General features: G+C 43.9%; 1 protein-coding gene across 5 annotated transcripts; it reads left to right on the top strand.

Moving 5' to 3' along the window:
• The first annotated feature begins 456 nt into the window (after positions 1 to 456).
• On the top strand, positions 457 to 16,315 carry CUNH8orf76 (chromosome unknown C8orf76 homolog). Of its 5 annotated transcripts, XM_040261876.1 has the most exons (7): positions 921 to 1,067; positions 4,454 to 4,549; positions 5,279 to 5,422; positions 8,030 to 8,087; positions 9,421 to 9,869; positions 11,792 to 11,924; positions 15,712 to 16,315. In XM_040261876.1, the coding sequence occupies exons 3-7, from the start codon at positions 5,346 to 5,348 to the stop codon at positions 15,895 to 15,897; spliced, it is 903 nt and encodes a 300-aa protein (XP_040117810.1). In that variant the 5' UTR covers positions 921 to 1,067; positions 4,454 to 4,549; positions 5,279 to 5,345; the 3' UTR covers positions 15,898 to 16,315. The 5 variants fall into 5 exon arrangements, 4 of the variants coding, with proteins under 4 accessions (XP_040117808.1, XP_040117809.1, XP_040117810.1 ...); XR_005724673.1 differs by lacking the exon at positions 8,030 to 8,087 and having other exon boundaries at positions 457 to 1,067; positions 11,770 to 11,924; XM_040261874.1 differs by lacking the exon at positions 8,030 to 8,087 and having other exon boundaries at positions 457 to 1,067.
• Positions 16,316 to 17,048: the final 733 nt, after the last annotated feature.

Genomic DNA, 17,048 nt, shown 5'->3' on the forward strand with positions numbered 1-17,048 from the left:
ACGCTCAGCCTTTTTATGGTCCAACTCTCACATTCATACGTGACTACTGGAAACATCATAGCTTTGACTATACAGACCGTTCTTGGCAAAGTAATGTCTCTGCTTTTTAATACACTGTCTAGGTTTGTCATAGCTTTTCTGAATTATGATACCCAATCTTTATAATTGGTGTGGCTCTTCCATGAAGACACACAGAGATTATTGACTCAGTTCTTTATTTCCCAACTCTTAGCCACACAGTTGGAGAAGGCAATGGCACCCCACTCCAGTACTCTTGCCTGGAAAATCCCATGGACGCAGGAGCCTCGTAGGCTGCAGTCCATGGGGTCTCAAAGAGTCAGACACGACTGAGCGACTTCACTTTCACTTTCATGCATTGGAGAAGGAAACGGCAACCCACTCCAGTGTTCCTGCCTGGAGAATCCCAGGGACTGGGGAGCCTGGTGGGCTGCCGTCTCTGGGGTCGCACAGAGTCGGACACGACTGAAGCGACTTAGCAGCAGCAGTAGCCACATAATAGTTAATCCTGAGCAAATTAGTTAACCTTTCTAAGCTCACAATTTTTCATTTGAAAAATGAGAATCACTGTGTCTTTCAAAAGTTGTTAGAAAAGTTGCAGTAAAATGAAAAAAAAAAAAAAAAGGCTTAGCACAGTGCCAAGAATACTGTCAACGGTGAAAAACTGGTTTTGAACAGCTACCTTGAAGCCAGTGCTTTTTGATGAGTGCACGTAAGGATCGCTCATCTCCAGAAATGGAGAAGTCAAGTTCTGTCCTAGCCTTGTGAATTAGATAAAATCTCAGCTCAACAACTTGAAACTTACCAGGGGGCAAGTCCCGGTCTGGCCTCTGCCCTAAGACTACAAGTCCCAGCATGCCGCGCGCCGGATCTTGCGGGCCCCTTCCGCTCTAGGCACCGCCTCCTCTCGATGCGCCGGTGTGGGGCGCGCAATGGAAACGGGATGCTGGCTGCTCGGCGGCGAATTCGAGGACTCGATGTTCGAGGAGAGGCGGGAGCGGCGGCCTGGACCACCCGAGTCGTACCGCGCCAAATGCTGCGAGCCGCAGGTGAGAGAGCGGGGCCTGTCGGCCTCACCGCAGCCTCCGGGCCTGGTGGTCTTGGCCCGACAGCGCTTCAGACGTCCTACCCCGCGTAGCCTGTCCCCCGAACCCAGACCCTCTGGCCGCCCTACGCTCACCTGGGCCTCCCTGCCATCCCTCCACCTACGAGCCGCACCCTGAGTCCGACATCCTCTGCCCCCGAGGGAATCCCCGTGCAGTCGGCCATCACGTCACACCTGGCGTTCGGCGGGTCTCACCGCACCTCGCTAGCCTCACCCCCTACTCTGTAATCTGTAGTAGCTACCATGGACTTTCGCTGCTTCTGCAGCCGTACAGTCAGGGCCCGCAGAAATTCAGCCACCGCCCACTTTTCATACCTCAGTGTTGTCTGCTCTCCGAACCGGACCTGTCCTTGTTCAGTGAGTTCCCCTTGCCCACGTTAACCCCGCTCAGGTGGTCAAAATCGTTCAATTATATCCATTTCTCAAGGTGCACCTTAAATGCCGCCTCCTCCAGAAAGTCTTTTCTAACTCCCCGTTCCAACCACGTTCTTTTTGTCTTTGACTCCTTTCCCGTCTTTTACATATTAACGCAGTTGTCAGTATCTCTCAAGCTCTTAGACCCAGAATGCTGAATGATCACAGGATGGTGCATACTTCACCTTATGTCCTCCACACTGCCTCGTATGGAGGAACTCTCCATAGTTTTTGTTCCTAGTAGGAACTCTGAATACTTTGCGTAAGTAAAGTATTACCTTGGATTTTTTCTAGTCTGTAAATGTCATCCCACCAATAATAGTTCCTTTTTATCAAGTAGTATTCCAGGCACTGGGCATATATTGTCTCATTTTTCCTTAAAACCCCTGTCCGTACAGATGTCAGGCACTCTGAAATAACTGGATTGGATTGGATTTTTGTTTTATTTCATTTACATTTTCTCCTGGCCACGTGCAGTCTTTCAGAGTGGCTTACTTGATCCTGTAGACTAAAACTGGGAAATGGACTTTTGAAGTCCTGTGCTACCACATTAAAAAGCCACAGTTGTGAGATAGGACACTTGGATTCCAGCATTGACTTTAAGAGTCAGTAAATTGACTTTCAGAGTGTCAGTTCCTTATTCGTCATTTGAGAAAAAAATAAAATAATGTTTGTTGGCTCACAGGGTTATTGTGAGAGTGGAATGAGATAATGTGATGTGCTGTTTACTTATAAAGTAAAATCCCCCAAATCACTTGTCTTTAGAATTTATTTATTTGGCAAATGGTGACCCTCATAAATTCAGAGAGTTACCATTCAAGCCTCATTCAAGAAATGAATTCAGGCTTCATTCAAGTCCTGTTGGTTTTCCCAAGTGTAAAACTAGGAGTTTGAGTTAGATTTGTTTTCCCTTACTGCTCAGTGTGGAACCAGGTGTTTGTCTTACCAGCACTTCACGTCTCAGTTTTCACCCTTGCTCACAGCTTTTCCCTCCTTTTCTTATCAAAATGGAGTATTTGAAGCCTTTTTTGTCTGAGTTCTTGCATTTGAAAGACAATTTCGCCTGATCGTTTCCCAGTAGAATTTCGACTATTGGGTGGAGGTTTGCAGTAATACAGCTGTTGTTCAAAAAGTTGGGAACTGGGGAGTAGTAAAGTGCAAAAGAAAATTATGAGTTCAGGATATAGACTGTTATTAGGTTACACACTGCTTCAGGGAAAACAAAAAAGCAGTGGTTGCTAGCTTTCTCCACTGTAGGGGATCAGGCTAAGGAGGGAACTATATAACTAAGATAACAGGGTGGGTATGATAGCCGGGCATCTCTCTTAGAAATGGAACCAGAAAGTTTGACACCATGGTGGAACCATCACAAATGCAGTTACTTTTGAGTTAATAATAACATTTAACTGGGGACAGAGTTCATTTGACTTCAGTGTGTTTTACTGTGAGTAAAAGAGAGGATGAGATACTTCTTGGGAGCTGGAAAACTGGCACATGGTGTGCTTTTCATCATCCCTGTTTGCTCATCTTAACATTCTTAATGCAATAATAAAAAAAAAAATCTGTTTCACTTTTCTTTCTATCCATAGGGTTTAAAGCAGTGAAAAGTGAATAAAATATTCCAAACAGACTTTTCCTGAAACTTTTCTCCTACAGTACGTTAGCATTTGATTGCATGGAAGCCTCCTGTCAGCCTTAATTTCTTTTCTTGTCTTTGCTTGGATTCTACTTTTGGCTTTTACGCTTTCATAATAGCACTATAATAGCAGTTCTTTCCTATGTTATCTTTGTAAAGAGTTGTCAATCCCAGTTCCATCCACCCTAAGAATTTCTCTGCAGGAAAACATATCTCAGTCTAAAGAACCGCTGTAAACTGTGCTAGTTAAATGTAGGTTCCCAGGCCCTAAACCCCAAATTGGAAATGCTATGGAAACTAAATACTTTCACGCTTGTTTAGTCTGAGGTATCATATTATTGGTATATTTATTAATGGTGATAATTTTCATAAAAACTGAGTCACCGTTAAAATTGTCATTCTTGACACTTCCCTGGTGGTCCAGTGGTTAAGAATCTGCATTGCAATGCAAAGGATGTGAGTTCGAGCCCTGGTCTGGAAACTAAGATCCCACATGCTGCAGGGCAACCAAGCCTGCCGGCTGCAACCGCTGAGCCCACATGCTGCAATGAAGACCCAGCACAGCAAAAAACAAAACAAAAAACTTGTCATTCTTCTTTGTCAGATGTTTTCCTGAGTCTTATCCTAGAGAAGTATGTCTTTTCTGAGGTTTAATCAGTTATATATGGGAAATTGCTCCTGAGTCGGGGGTGGAAAGGACTTCCCAGGTGGCATTAGTGGTAAAGAACCCAACTCCCAATACAGGAGACACGAGAGATGTGGGTTCAATACTTGGGTCAGGACGATCCCCTGGAGGAGGGCATGACAACCCACTCCCGTATTCTTGCCTGGAGAATCCCATGGACAGAGGAGCCTGGAGGACTGTAGTTTTCCAACCCGTTTCAGTTCAGTTCAGTCGCTCAGTTGTGTCCGACTCTTTGCAACCCCATGAATCGCAGCACACCAGGCCTCCCTGTCCATCACCAACTGCCGGAGTTCACTCAGACTCAAGTCCATCAAGTCAGTGATGCCATCCAGCCATCTCATCCTCTGTCGTCCCCTTCTCCTCCTGCCCCCAATCCCTTCCAGCATCAGAGACTTTTCCAATGAGTCACCTCTTCACATGAGGTGGCCAAAGTACTGGAGTTTCAGCTTTAGCATCATTCCTTCCAAAGAAATCCCAGGCTGATCTCCTTCAGTTGCACAAAGTTGGACACGACTGAAGTGACTTAGCACTCCTGCACATGGGGTGGAAAAGCATAACCTCCTTTTCTATAATATGCTGTTTTCACAATTTCTAGTGGTTTTATGAAGAAACAGGGAGCAGCGATGATGTTGAAGCTCTGACTGTCCAGAAATTCAAAGGGGACCTGGCCTACAGACGGCAAGAGTATCAGGTAGAATTTAACATATAGAAGATTGTGCCGCTTGAAATGTTCTCTTGTTCTGTCTGCTGCAGCATATTTAAATACATAACAGTGTACTGTAATAAGTTATGAGTGTGTTGTTTTTGAAGGTGATTTTAATCTTTCCTGAGATGTGTTTGTACTCTTAGAATCCCAAGCTTCTGGCCTTCTGCACACGGCTCTGTATGCTTTGTTTTGTTTCCTGTCACTCCAGTATAGAGAGCTTGTTCGGATCCTTGTAGATTCCTTATCTCCTCAGTATGCAGAAGACTCTAGCTTGGATACCTCGTGGGGCCACAGGAGCAAGGCACCCCAAAATGTGTTTTAAAAAAGAAGTGGGAGAAAGAACTAACAACTAGCTATCAGCTTGCTTTTTATATTGACTTCATGTCATCTTCACAAGGATCCTGTTGTTGTTTTGCTCATGTGAAAAGGTTCTACAGCAAGTTTAGTGGCAAAACCGAGAGTCACATCCTGGTCTTTTGGGCTCCAGAATGCTTTAATTATATTCTCCAGCCATTTCTTCTCTGCCTCTTAGAAAACTAGTACCGATTGAAATGCTCAAGTCTTCCTTTAGTTCATTGCAGGGTCAGTTATAACATTACCTACTGCCTAGGAAACACATCACCCCCATGACTGAATTCTTTTTTCATATTGTGTTTTCTGCCTTTCTCTTCATCCCTTCCCTTCATTTGCCTTCATTTAACAATTATTTGCCAGAAAGCACTGCAGGAGTATTCCAGTATCTCAGAAAAACTGCCATCTACAAATTTTGCCATGAAAAGGGATGTCCAGGAAGGCCAGGCTCGATGCCTTGTTCACCTGGGAAGGCACAAGGAAGCCCTGGAGATTGCCACAAACTTGGTGAGTGGTTTCTGTGCCCATTTCCATTTGCTTTCCTAGGATGACTGAATAGTTTATTTTCTAAAAAAAAAAAAAAAGACAAAACAAAAAACAGCTTCTTGCTGGCACCAAAATCTGTGGGTTTGGATAAGCAGAAGGAAATTGTCAGTGGTGGAAGAACTTTATTATGATGAACAGTTTGGAGCTCCAGACATAATCATTTCCTTGTAATATTTTTTCCTGTTTTATGCTCAAAATTCTTCATTGCCTGAAAACCTCACTTGCAAAGGTTTTACTCTTGTTAGGAGTAAATAAATACTCAGTAAATTACCAGTGATCTTTTTTCTTCTTAGGTATTTCGTTGTTGTTTAGATTTTTATTTTCCAAAGTTTCTACAATGAATATATATTACTTTTATAAACAGGAAAAAAAAGGCTGCCAAAAATTAAATAAATATCATACTAAGCCAGGCTTAATCCTTTTTATTCTTGATGGAGTCTGCAGAATTTTTTTTAAGCAATAAAAAAGAGCACTGCTAGATTCTGCTTATTTTTGTTTTCAGATTAAAGCACCTGTAGGTTTTTTTTGTAAATTTTATATGGGAGTGAGTTTGAGTCCACCAATCCTAGTTTATAGATGACCAGTTTTCTTCCTTAGAGGGACGTAATGAAGCACCAAGGCACTGATCTTGAATCCTTCGAATCTTGTTGGCCAGAGGTCAGCCTAAAGTATGCATGCAATTGAATTGTCCTCTATCTCATTAACTAAGAGAAATCCTTAAATTTACTTGCGTGGGCTTTATTGCATAGGACCTCAGCCTCTTGCCATGAGAGGAAACCTTGGCGGTAATGTTCTTCAGAAAATGGAAAACAGCTGTGTTTTGTTCTTTCCTTTTCTACTAATTATGGGTTAATTTTTAAAACCGGAAGATAAGATTACCCTGTTAAGGAAGCACATGGCATGAACACAGTGAACTTGGTGGGTTTTAACAGTGTTCAGCCTTCCTGTTCTGCAAATTAGCAGCAACTTGGGTTCTTTCGGTTGATTTTTCTAGATATCCGTCACCCGTCCTTCATTACAGCTCGGCTCTACCATTACCTACCTCTCCCTCGCATCTCCTGATGTCACTGTTGTGCTTTGTCTTCCCCTGAGTACCCCTGAAGGCAGCTAGAGTAATGTCAAGGCTGGACTGTCTCTGGTTCCTTCTAGCTTAGTGAGTCTGTTTCTGTGGCTCAGAGAAAAATGTGTTGCCAATCAACAGATGCCATCCGGAGCGTGAGATCCAGGCAGGAGGAGGGACCATTCAGAAGCCCTTCAGCTCCTCTGTCAGGCCTTGGAGGACTGCTGCTTGGGCTCCTGGGCACCCTGACAGGCAGAAGTATTAGGGAGGAAATGGCACCAGAGGCTAGTGGGTCTCACCCCTTGCTTTGAAGGGTGAGATCTCTTCACATGATCTCAGTGAACCCTGCCTGTTTGCATGGCTTTCTCATTTCCTGATACCCTGTATTTTGTTTTCATTTTAAAAGTTTCTCCCTTCTTATAGACCCTCTTTTTTTAAATTTGCTCTGTCTCACTTCTGGGTTTTGTTCCAGCGGTTACTGTCGCCTCATACTCTGTAGGGAATAGGTCAGCATTGAACAAAACAGACAGCAAGTCCTAGAGCGCCCAGCATGACATAAACATTTTATGCTCACAACTTCTACTGAAGTTTATTCATCTCTCTTCTTAATGATTTTTGAATAAAATTTGTAACAGAACTTATTTCTTAATTTAAATGTCTTATAGTCGCCGGTAGGCTCATGTGATAAACTGTGGTAAGGAAACTGCTTTTTGACAGTTAATGACTTTTTTTCCCCCATTTGTCACTTCACAAACATTTCATTCCTACCATGTGCCCAGTTCTGGGTTCAATGCCAAGGAGAGAGAACCCTGTCCATACCCTGCGTTTACATCACTCACCTAGTAACTAATGGGAGACTCCTAAGCCCACTAACACGCATCAGCTCTTCTGAAGTTCCTTTATTCTGTGGCTTCTAGCAGGATCTGCTGTAGCTCTGCTACTTACTAGCTGTGTGATGGCAGGCAGCCTACCTAACTTCTCTGTTGTGACTCAGTTGCCTCATCTCTAAAATGAGAATAGCGATTGTCTATTTTAAAGGATTGTCATGGGGATCACATGAGTAAAACAGGAAGAGTAGTGTGTGGCATATGGTGAGCATTCTGTAAATGTTAGCAATCATCACCGTCATTGCATTACAGGACTTGCAATATTCTGGGGAAAAGCACACAAACTCATTTAAATGGAATTTAATTTCCAGAGACTTCTTTATTAGTTGTGCTCAGTCATGCCTACTCTTTGTGACCCTGTGGATTGTAGCCTGCCAGGCTCCTCTGTTCATGGGATTTTCCAGGCAAAAAGACTGGAGTGGGTTGCCATTTCCTTCTCTTCACTAGTTGGGCCACCCAGAATCGGTGCATCAGAATCATGGTTTGTATGCTACAGACCCCAACACACACTTGCTTTCTCAATGTGAACATGTTTTTATTTGTATTTATTTATTTAAAAGTCTTTATTGAATTTGTTACAGTATTACTTCTGTTTTCTGTTTTGGTTTTTTTGGCCACAAGGGATGGAGGATCTTGGCTCCCTGACCAGGGATTGAACCTCTACCTCCTGCATTGGAAGGTGAAGTCTTATCCCCTAGAGCAGCAGAGAAGTCCCTGGAAATGTTTTTAAACAGTATAGAGCACTATGGACTGGTTGTAGAGGAAAGGTTGCATTTCCTGTAGACAGTCTATACATGTTGCTTTTCTTACTATAAATAAGAAACATGAAGATGTATTTCTCAACAGTTATTAGATATCTGCTGTGTCTGAGGTGCTGTGCTCTGTACTGGGAATTCAGCATTGAACAAAAACTCTTTTGGAACTTAATAGTCTGTGGGGAAAGAAAGAATACTGAATGATAGTAATAGTAGAACCAGATCAGTTCTGTCTTGGGAAGGTACACTATGACCTAATAGGTTACATGGGGCTTGATTTCTTTTCTTTTCACTCAACATATGGATATTTAGAGTCCTCCCCAAGGTTTCACTCACTGACGTGCCAGTTTCTTCCAGCTGCATGCTGGGTAGTTTTATTCTTATTTCTCGCTCAGTTCTGTGCAGGAGCTTGATCCAGATACTAGTAGGCCAGATTTTCCTTGGACTTAAAGTCAACTGAATCTCTGCAGACTTTGACTTAGAAAAAGAAACCCTCACTCACAGGGCTTTTGCCATATGGCAAGTTAGGCAAGAGGCGGTGCCTCTGGTTAAGTAGACTTGAAAAGGATTTTCTGATCAGAAGGAAACCAAGCAACCCCCTCTGGCCAAGAATAACTGGTCTTGGTAATGGTTACCAGAGAAGGCATTTGGATTCAATTACGATGCATCATGAAACACTGAGAGCTTCAGGGCCATCCTGTTTAAGATGTCTAAGCCAAGTAGAATTTGGAAATAGAGTCCATTTGAATCCTCAAGGAAATTGCCATTTGGATTTTTAGAAAGCCTGGAATATTAAAATGGAACCATTAGCCCAGAGTATAAAAAAGTTGGCCTGGTTCTTTCAGATGTCTGGCTGAAGACAGTTAAGATTATAATGCACAATTGAAAATAAACTGACACAGAGGTTTTTGGTACTGAGCTTTGCCAAGCCAGTATCACCTGGATTATGTTACTGCTGTGACATTAGGGTGTTTGGGAATGACTGGTAATATTTTGTTGGGTAGTGTATACTGAGGAGCCTGACGCAATCAGGGGGTCACAGAGAGTCGGAGGCGACTGAACACACACATATATTTCTCTTGGTTTATGGTTTCAAAATAAGATCTATTGAGAAACATTTAGTTTGCTCTACTTATGTGGCTAATGAAAGATACTTGTGATTTAGGACATGCACAACTTAGATTTTTAGGCATCTTCATTTTTATATGGGAAACATCCTGCAGTTTAAACATTTTAACTTTTGTTTTTTCTCTTTAGGAAAATAAAGCAACTAACACAGACCATTTAACCACTGTACTCTACCTCCAGTTTACTATTTGTTCCAGTTTGCAGAACTTGGAGAAAACCATTTTCTGCCTACAGAAACTGATTTCTTTGCATCCCTTTAATCCTTGGAACTGGGGCAAATTGGGAGAGGCTTACCTGAACCTGGGGCCAGCGCTGTCAGCATCACTTGCGTCATCTCAGAAAGAGAACAGTTTCACCTCAAGTGACACAGCTATCAAATCCTCCTTTCCCCACTCAGGAAAAGACTGTCTTTTGTGTTTCCCTGAAACTTTGCCTGAGAGCTCTGTGGAAGTAAGCAGTGGTAACAAGCAAAAGAGTGAGAAAGCTCTTAAAAATATTCAAAACCGTATGACAGAAGAGAGAGCAGCAGTGTTGCTAGAAACTGAGATGAAAGCCTGTGCCTCTTTTATACGAACCAGGTAAGCTCAGAGTGGATGAAACACACAGGGTGCTAAGGGTGAAATAAAGGTTTTATTTCTTCTGATTTTAAGCTTCTAAAAATTCTAGGCTAGACACCTGATATATGTTTTTGAGATTCTTCCTATGGTCTTGATGGGATCCTTTGAATGTGCCCTTTTAGTATGTAAGATTTAAAAACAACTGTGCTTGCTCAGGAATACAGCTCATATCATCACTCAAGATATTAAGGTTGGCAGATGTTAAAATTGGGAGGGGGGAGTTAACTATATAAAACATTGACGAAGGAGGAAATGATATTTTAAACAAGGGATTTTTCACTCAAGTTCCACAGAAAGCTACCAAAGAATATCAGACAACCCTGAAGAATCTGCCTTGTGGGTGAGGGTGGATGGTGGTGCCTCCCCTGAGACAGGACAGCAGAACCAGTGAAGGGTGGGAGTCCAGCTGGAGCCTTCCGTGAGGAAGTGAGAGGTAGAGCTAGAGGAGCTCCAGGAAGGATCAGCGATCAGATGCAGTGAGAAAAGGCTTTGAAGGCAAGAGCTCATGTGTGGCCTCTGAGAAAGCAGTTTCAGTCACAGTGGTGACAGGCAGACGGCAGAGGATGGAAGGGTAAATGAACATGAAATGGAGGGAGCCAAGGGTAAGCGGTATTGTCCAGTAATCTCAAGAGCACGAGAGAGAAAGCAGGGACCTAAAGGGGTCATGTGTGTGAATGTCTCCAGAGGTCAGTAGATGATGGGAACAGTCAGAGTGAAGGCCAGTCAGGTCGTGTGTTCTTTTGTAAAACTCCAGCAGCTTCCCCTTGCACTGACATAAATTCCATGCTTCTTTCCATGGTCCACGAGGACTTAACATGAGTTGGCCCTGACCGTCTCTTTCACTCTAGTTTGTTTTCTTCCCAGCTGTATTTTGCTCACAGAGATCCTCCTGATTTTCTAACACTTAAAGCTAGTTCTCGTGGCCGAGCCCCCTTCCCCTGGCTAAGCCCCTTCTCCCAGATGTTCTTGTTGCTGCTTCCTCACCATCTGAACCTTAGCGTGAATGGTGGCTCAGAAAATCCTTCCCTCACAGCCCTGTCTGAGGTAGACGCCACGTCCATCCTGTCTCGAGTGTTTCGTGGCCTTCATGACTGCCTGAGACTAGCTTATTTACCTGTGATCATTCTCCTTCCGCTCCTTGAGGCAGAAACCTGTCTGTTTTGCTCACAGGTATCTCTCAGTGCCTGGAGTAGTATGTGCATTTCTGGAGGCAGGAAATGAGTGAACAGGAGAGCTCTGCTTCTGGGTGTAGCAGCGAGGCCGGAGGGAAATTGGAACAATCTGCACACTCAGTGTTTTAGAAAACAGTGAAGAGAAAGAGCTGTGGGAGGAGAGCAGGAGGAAGAAGAGAGGGGACCAGGGCACGGCCATGATGGGGAGGTCAGGGGTGAGCTGATTGTAAAGTGGTTATCAGAGGGTCACTGAAGGTTTGGCCCTGCTTCAAGTAATTGAAGCATGCTGGAGAAACTCCTTAGTCCTTGAGATCGGGTTGCTGTGGCTTCAGGGAGACCAAAGGGTCACAGAGCACCAGCTTCAAAGGGACTCCTCCTGGCACTTCTGGGGAGGAGCCTCTGATGGGGAGCCTTGTTCTCTTCACTCGAAATCGTTTGTGCTTTCAGTCGCCCGACTTCTACAGGAAGCCCTTTCGAGGTCTCGCTCTCTGAAGGTTCCTTTGGAAGCTTGGTCTATGAATTTTAGAAAAGATGGTTCTCCAGTGTAATGTTGTGCAATTTGTTGAGAGTAAAGAGCTTTAGGGATTCAGATGGAGGTGAGGACCTTCTCCTTAGCCTAGAGGACTCGCTTCCAGCCCAGTGCCAGTGCTGTGTGTGAACGTGTCTTTGTCCTTCTCGGGTGCCTCCAGACTGGGACCTGCTGTTTTTCAGGCTTTTGCTTCAGCTTGCCCAATCTCAGCAAACATCGTTTGCTTTGGAGAGGAACTTAAGGACTCAGCAGGAAATTGAAGATAAAATGAAAAGGTTCAGCTTCAAAGAAGACACTTTGCTGTTGATAGCAGAGGTGAGTGTGTCCCCCAGGGTTTATATGAAATGAAGCATCACAGATATTTTTCCTGGCTCCGAGACCATTTAAAGAAAAAACCAAAAAAACACAGGACTAAATTGCATCTTCTAGAGGACTTCTGTCTCCCTTCTTCCCGTGCCTTTTGATCACTTAACTGCCGAAAGTGGCCTCTTCCTCCTCTCTGTCCCACAGCAAGTTCATCTGCTTGTCGGTGCTTGTTAGCACCTGTCTACTTGAACATCAGAAAGGCCCCATAATTGTTTTGTGAGTGCTGCATGAATGAATGTTGACATCTGGGCAGCTCTTTTGTCTGTCTTTACCCCATTTGTCCTCATAACAGCCTGTGGGAGGGACAGAGCTGGAATGAGGCTCACAGAGGCTGTGACTTGCTTAAGGTCAGATTTTAAGTGGCAGAAGTAAATGGGAACCCCTCCAGCTTCAAGTCCATTTTCTTTCTGTTCTACCCTGTTATTACTTTGACAGTTGCTTAGAAATTCAAATGTCAATTTTGTTTAACTGGTATTAGCTTTTTTAAAAATATGCTAATTGATAAGGCTTTCTCTGGTGGTCCAGTGGTTAAGACTCCAAGCTTCCACACTGCAAGGGACCCGGATTTGATCCCTGCTGGGGAAACTGAGATCCTGTATGTCTTGCTTGGTCAAAAATGTAAAAAGAAAAAATGCTCTTGAAATTGCTTAACATGGTGTTTGGAGATTATCTATAAGTTTATGTTATTCATGCTAATTCCTTTTAATATGTAATTGAAACTTGACGGCTCAAGCACTTTTCCCAGGAGAATAGTTCTTTATCCATATACCTCCTAACGTCGTTCTTTCAAGAAGTGCTGATGGTCTATCTATCCTGTCTTCCTCCCCCAGGCTAAGCTCTCAGCTGGACCCCTTTTCCCTCTTCTGGGGTCATCACTCCCATCTGTTCTCTTTGAGCCTTTTTTCTGCCTTCCCCTTCCATGGGCTCATTCCCTTGGACCCTCAGACACATGCAGATAGACCATCTCTCCCGAGTTTACGGCTGCTTTTCCTTCGTCTTTGCTTCCCGTCTTTCTTAGCATTCAGCGCCATTGGCCACTCATGTTTAGTTCCCTCTTCCTTGCTTCTGAGCAGCTGAACTGCTAAAAATACCCATCTCTTTTTCTCCTTTATTTCTTAAAATTTTTCTGCTGTTTGGGACTCTGCTAGTTTCACCTATGTCTTAAGTAGTGACATTCCCTGAGCTTTCACTCAGGTTCTCTGTCCTGTCTCTTTCTCCCACACAAATCATAACCATGCTTATAGTTCCCATTGTCACCTCTGGGTTAATGGACCCTCCAGTCTGTGTCCCATCTTTGGAACACTTGTCTCCCATCTCAGATCAGTGACTTATGGAGTCATTAATCCAAGGTGATTATTGATCTGTCGCTTCGAGTACAAATGTAAAACAAGGCTACTTGGCAAAACCACCTTTAGTCAGCCTCTGGTCAGCGCCCAGCGTGGACTTGGCCATCAGTAAGTACCTGCTGAGAGGAGGCAGAGGGGAGCTAGAGAGAGCCGTGTCTTTGTTCTAGACTTAGTTTCTTTCATCGATCCTACCTATCTTTCTCTTTTCACCCAGACCTGACCGTCCCTTGCCGTGGGCCTCTCCTCTCAATCTCACCTCCTGCAGGGCCCACGGCCAACACCCTAGTCCCGTTGCCTCACATCTGACTCTCATAGTGACCTCCTGCTTTGGCTCCTCACTCTCTCCCTGCAGATCTGTCTTCACCTGTGCTCCTGGGCTCATCTTAAAACATGGCTTTGACCATGTTACCTGCTTGCTTTAAAAACTAAAATTCAATGTGTCACCATTACCTTAGAGGTTGGGTGTAATTCTGGTGCCTTGATAGGATGTCTGAGGCCTTCCCGAGAGTAATCTCAGACTTAGGGCCTGGTCATTCCTTCCACAAACCTTTTGCTTCCACTGGACTAATCTCTCATGTCTAGCACACCTGTCATGGGTTTTCCCATCTCCATCTACTTACTATTCTCACCCTCAGAGACCCAGCCTGGGTCGCACATCCTCCAGGAACCTTTTCCTGAACATCCTGGTCTGTGGAAATTTCTCCCTCTGAGCTCGATAGAGTGATTGCTGAAATAGGTAGCTTTTTGGGCCCCTGAAAATATAAGAATGTCTTATCTTTTCAGCTAGATTTTAAGTTCCTTATAAGACATCCTTTGTTGTTATTAACCTCTTGCGATCCCATGGACTGTAGCCCACCAGGCTCTTTGGTCTATGGGATTTCCCAGGCAAGAATACTGGAGTGGGTTGCTGTTTCCTTCTCCAGGGGATCTTCCCAACCGAGGAATCAAACCTATGTCTCCTGCTTGGCAGGCAGATTCTTTACCACTGAGCCACCCAGGAAGCCCTGTAAGACATCCTTTAGGAGATGTTTTAAACATCTTCATATTCTTCACCATGTGTGACAGATAATAGTTCTCTTGTCTATGAATTATGCACCTGCTGAGCCCTCTTTTTGAAATATTGCATTGTTTGAATATTGCTATCATTCCATTCTCTCTATTTTTTTTAATTAAAAAAATACACTTTTGGTGTTATATCTCAGATTTTAAAATACTACATTTCATTGAGTCCAAGCAGTCATCAGTTGTTAAGACACATCATTAGTTGATGTGCCACTAAAAGAAAAGTAAGATGCTTTTTATACTATGACACAGCAGTGGTTATAAGATACAACTTGGTTTTTAGAACTGTCAAGATAGAAAAACAGAAATTGTCTTCCGATTGATGAAAATTACCATGCTTTAATAAATCTTGACAGTTTCTACTCATCCTGTCAGCCTTTGCCTCAAACAGTAAGTAGTCTTTGAAGAGTTAAAGCCAGTGGAACCTGTTTTTTGAGTGGGTTTCTAATCCATTATGATTTGAGTATTCACAAACAGAGGACCTCAGGGTTTGTAGGAAACCTAGAGATCATCTAGTCCAAATCCAAGTGACCAGTTCTCTCTACCACATCCCTGCCAAGTGGCTCCCTGACTTTTCATGATAATTGGTGGGAAATGTTTGGGGTGGGAAATGTTCACTGTCCTTACCAAAAGTGGTCCGATCACACAGTAGGTTCAGATGCAAGCTTCCTGCAAACGTAGCCTTGTGGGTGTCTTGTCGAAGAGCTCAAACAGAATCTGGACCTGGTTCTCACCAGTAGAGGGCAGTGTTGCACCTTCAGAGAGCTGGCGTGCTCGCAGGTCTCTGGGGTTGCTGTGGTGACCATCCTGGAGGGTGGAGTGTCTCTGGGTCAGGAAAGGGCAGACTCAGCTACTCGCTGCTCAGCTGTTTGCTGCCTTTGACGTCTCTGGAGAACTTCATAAGAAGGGGTCTGTGCTCTCTGCACAGTAGCAGTTATGTTCCTCCCAAGCCTGCTCTTCTGTCGTTTATGAGGAGAACCCCTCACGGTTGCGTTCTTGCCCTCCAAAGATGCTCTGTGATCTACGAAGGTTGACTCGGCACTCCCTGTGGCCTGAGTGGTACCCCTGCCACGTTTGTGCCTCCCTGATGTGCTCAGTCAGGGAAGCATGAGAGTAGCAGTAGGATATTTACGCAGGTGGTCTTGGATCACTACTTCATAAACATCTTTTCAATATGTTGAATTGTCAGAGTTGTCCCCTGGCTGCTGAAGAAGTTCTGCTTTTGTGTGAAATCCTTTGCACTTGATGACTAGCACAGTCTTCCATTCGGTGTCTCCTGCACCTGTTATTGGGAAAGAGTTTTATCTTTCTTCCCCCTCCTATTGCAGGTTATGGGCGAAGATATCGTCCCAGAAAAAATCAGAGACGAGGTTCACACAGAGGTCAAGTGTGTTGGCCCCGTGGCCCTGACTACCTTGGTGATCGGGTCTTCGAAAGAGTTTGAAGACAAGTGGTTCAGAAAGATCAAAAACCACTTCTGTCCCTTTGAAAATAAGTTCCATACAGAGATATAAATCTTGCCTTAGTGGTCCCTATAAAAACAAAACAAAAAACATCTTGTACTGTATTAAGTGTTCTGGTTTACTTCAGACAGAATCCTCTGCTAATCATGGAATATACTGAATTAAAAACAATCATCTATGTTTTATAAAAATGGCTTCTCTCCCAGATAATTTCTACTGTATTCAGTTTCTTGATTTTTTGTTTTTTTTTAGATTTCTGTCACTCATTTGTGTGAGGCCTACTGCCCCTTTAGAAGATATCTGTTGGAAAAGTGTTTAAAGGGACTTTTAGGACCTTGCCTGGCAGTCTGGTGGTTAAGACTCTGCCTTCCAATGCAAAGGGTGCAGGTTCAGTCCCTGATGGGGCAGCTAGGGTCCCACGTGTCATAGGTGTGGCCAAAATTAAAAATAAATACAACGTTATAAATCAGCTATGCTTAAACTTAAATGAATTTTTTTAAATAAAAGACACTTTTAGATTTTATAATCTTTTAAAAACAGTTACTGTATTAGCAGTGTAAGTATCCATGTTGTTTTGGTAAATTCATCGTGAGGGACCAAGAATGCTGAAATGTGATAGGAAACCACTTCTAGGAAGGGTATGTTGAAGGCTGAGATGTACCACACCTCTAACCCTGCACATTAACCTGCCAGTGTCCTGGGGACTGCAGAAAACTTGATTACTCGTGGCCCAGGGAACAGGATTTATTGTTGTTGTTCCATTGCTCAGTTGTGTCCGACTCTGCGACTCCATGGATTGCAGCCTGCCATGCTTCCCAGTCCATCACATGTCCCAGAGTTTGCTCAAACTCATGTCCATTGAGTCGATGATATCATCCAACCATCTCATCCTCTGTTGTCCCCTTCTCCTCCTGCCTTCATTCTTTCCCAGCATCAGGTTCTTTGCATCAGGTGGCCAAAGGATGGAGCTTTCAGCATCAGTCCTTCCAATGAATATTCAGGATTGATTTCCTTGCAGTTGGAGGGACTCAGGATAAGCTTCAGCCTACTTGTGTCCATTCCTTTGCCTCCGGGTCTCAAGGCAGGTGACAAATATGGGCCCAGACGAATGAGTGCATAAGCAGTGAGGTGTGTTAGCGGAACCCTGAGCTTAGGAGAATCAGCTCCTTTATAACGAGCAGTAAGCAGGCCTTCCCTGTGCT

The sequence above is a fragment of the Oryx dammah genome, unplaced genomic scaffold (assembly GCF_014754425.2).
Source record: "Oryx dammah isolate SB20612 unplaced genomic scaffold, SCBI_Odam_1.1 HiC_scaffold_19, whole genome shotgun sequence".
Classification (NCBI taxonomy): Eukaryota; Metazoa; Chordata; class Mammalia; order Artiodactyla; family Bovidae; genus Oryx; species Oryx dammah.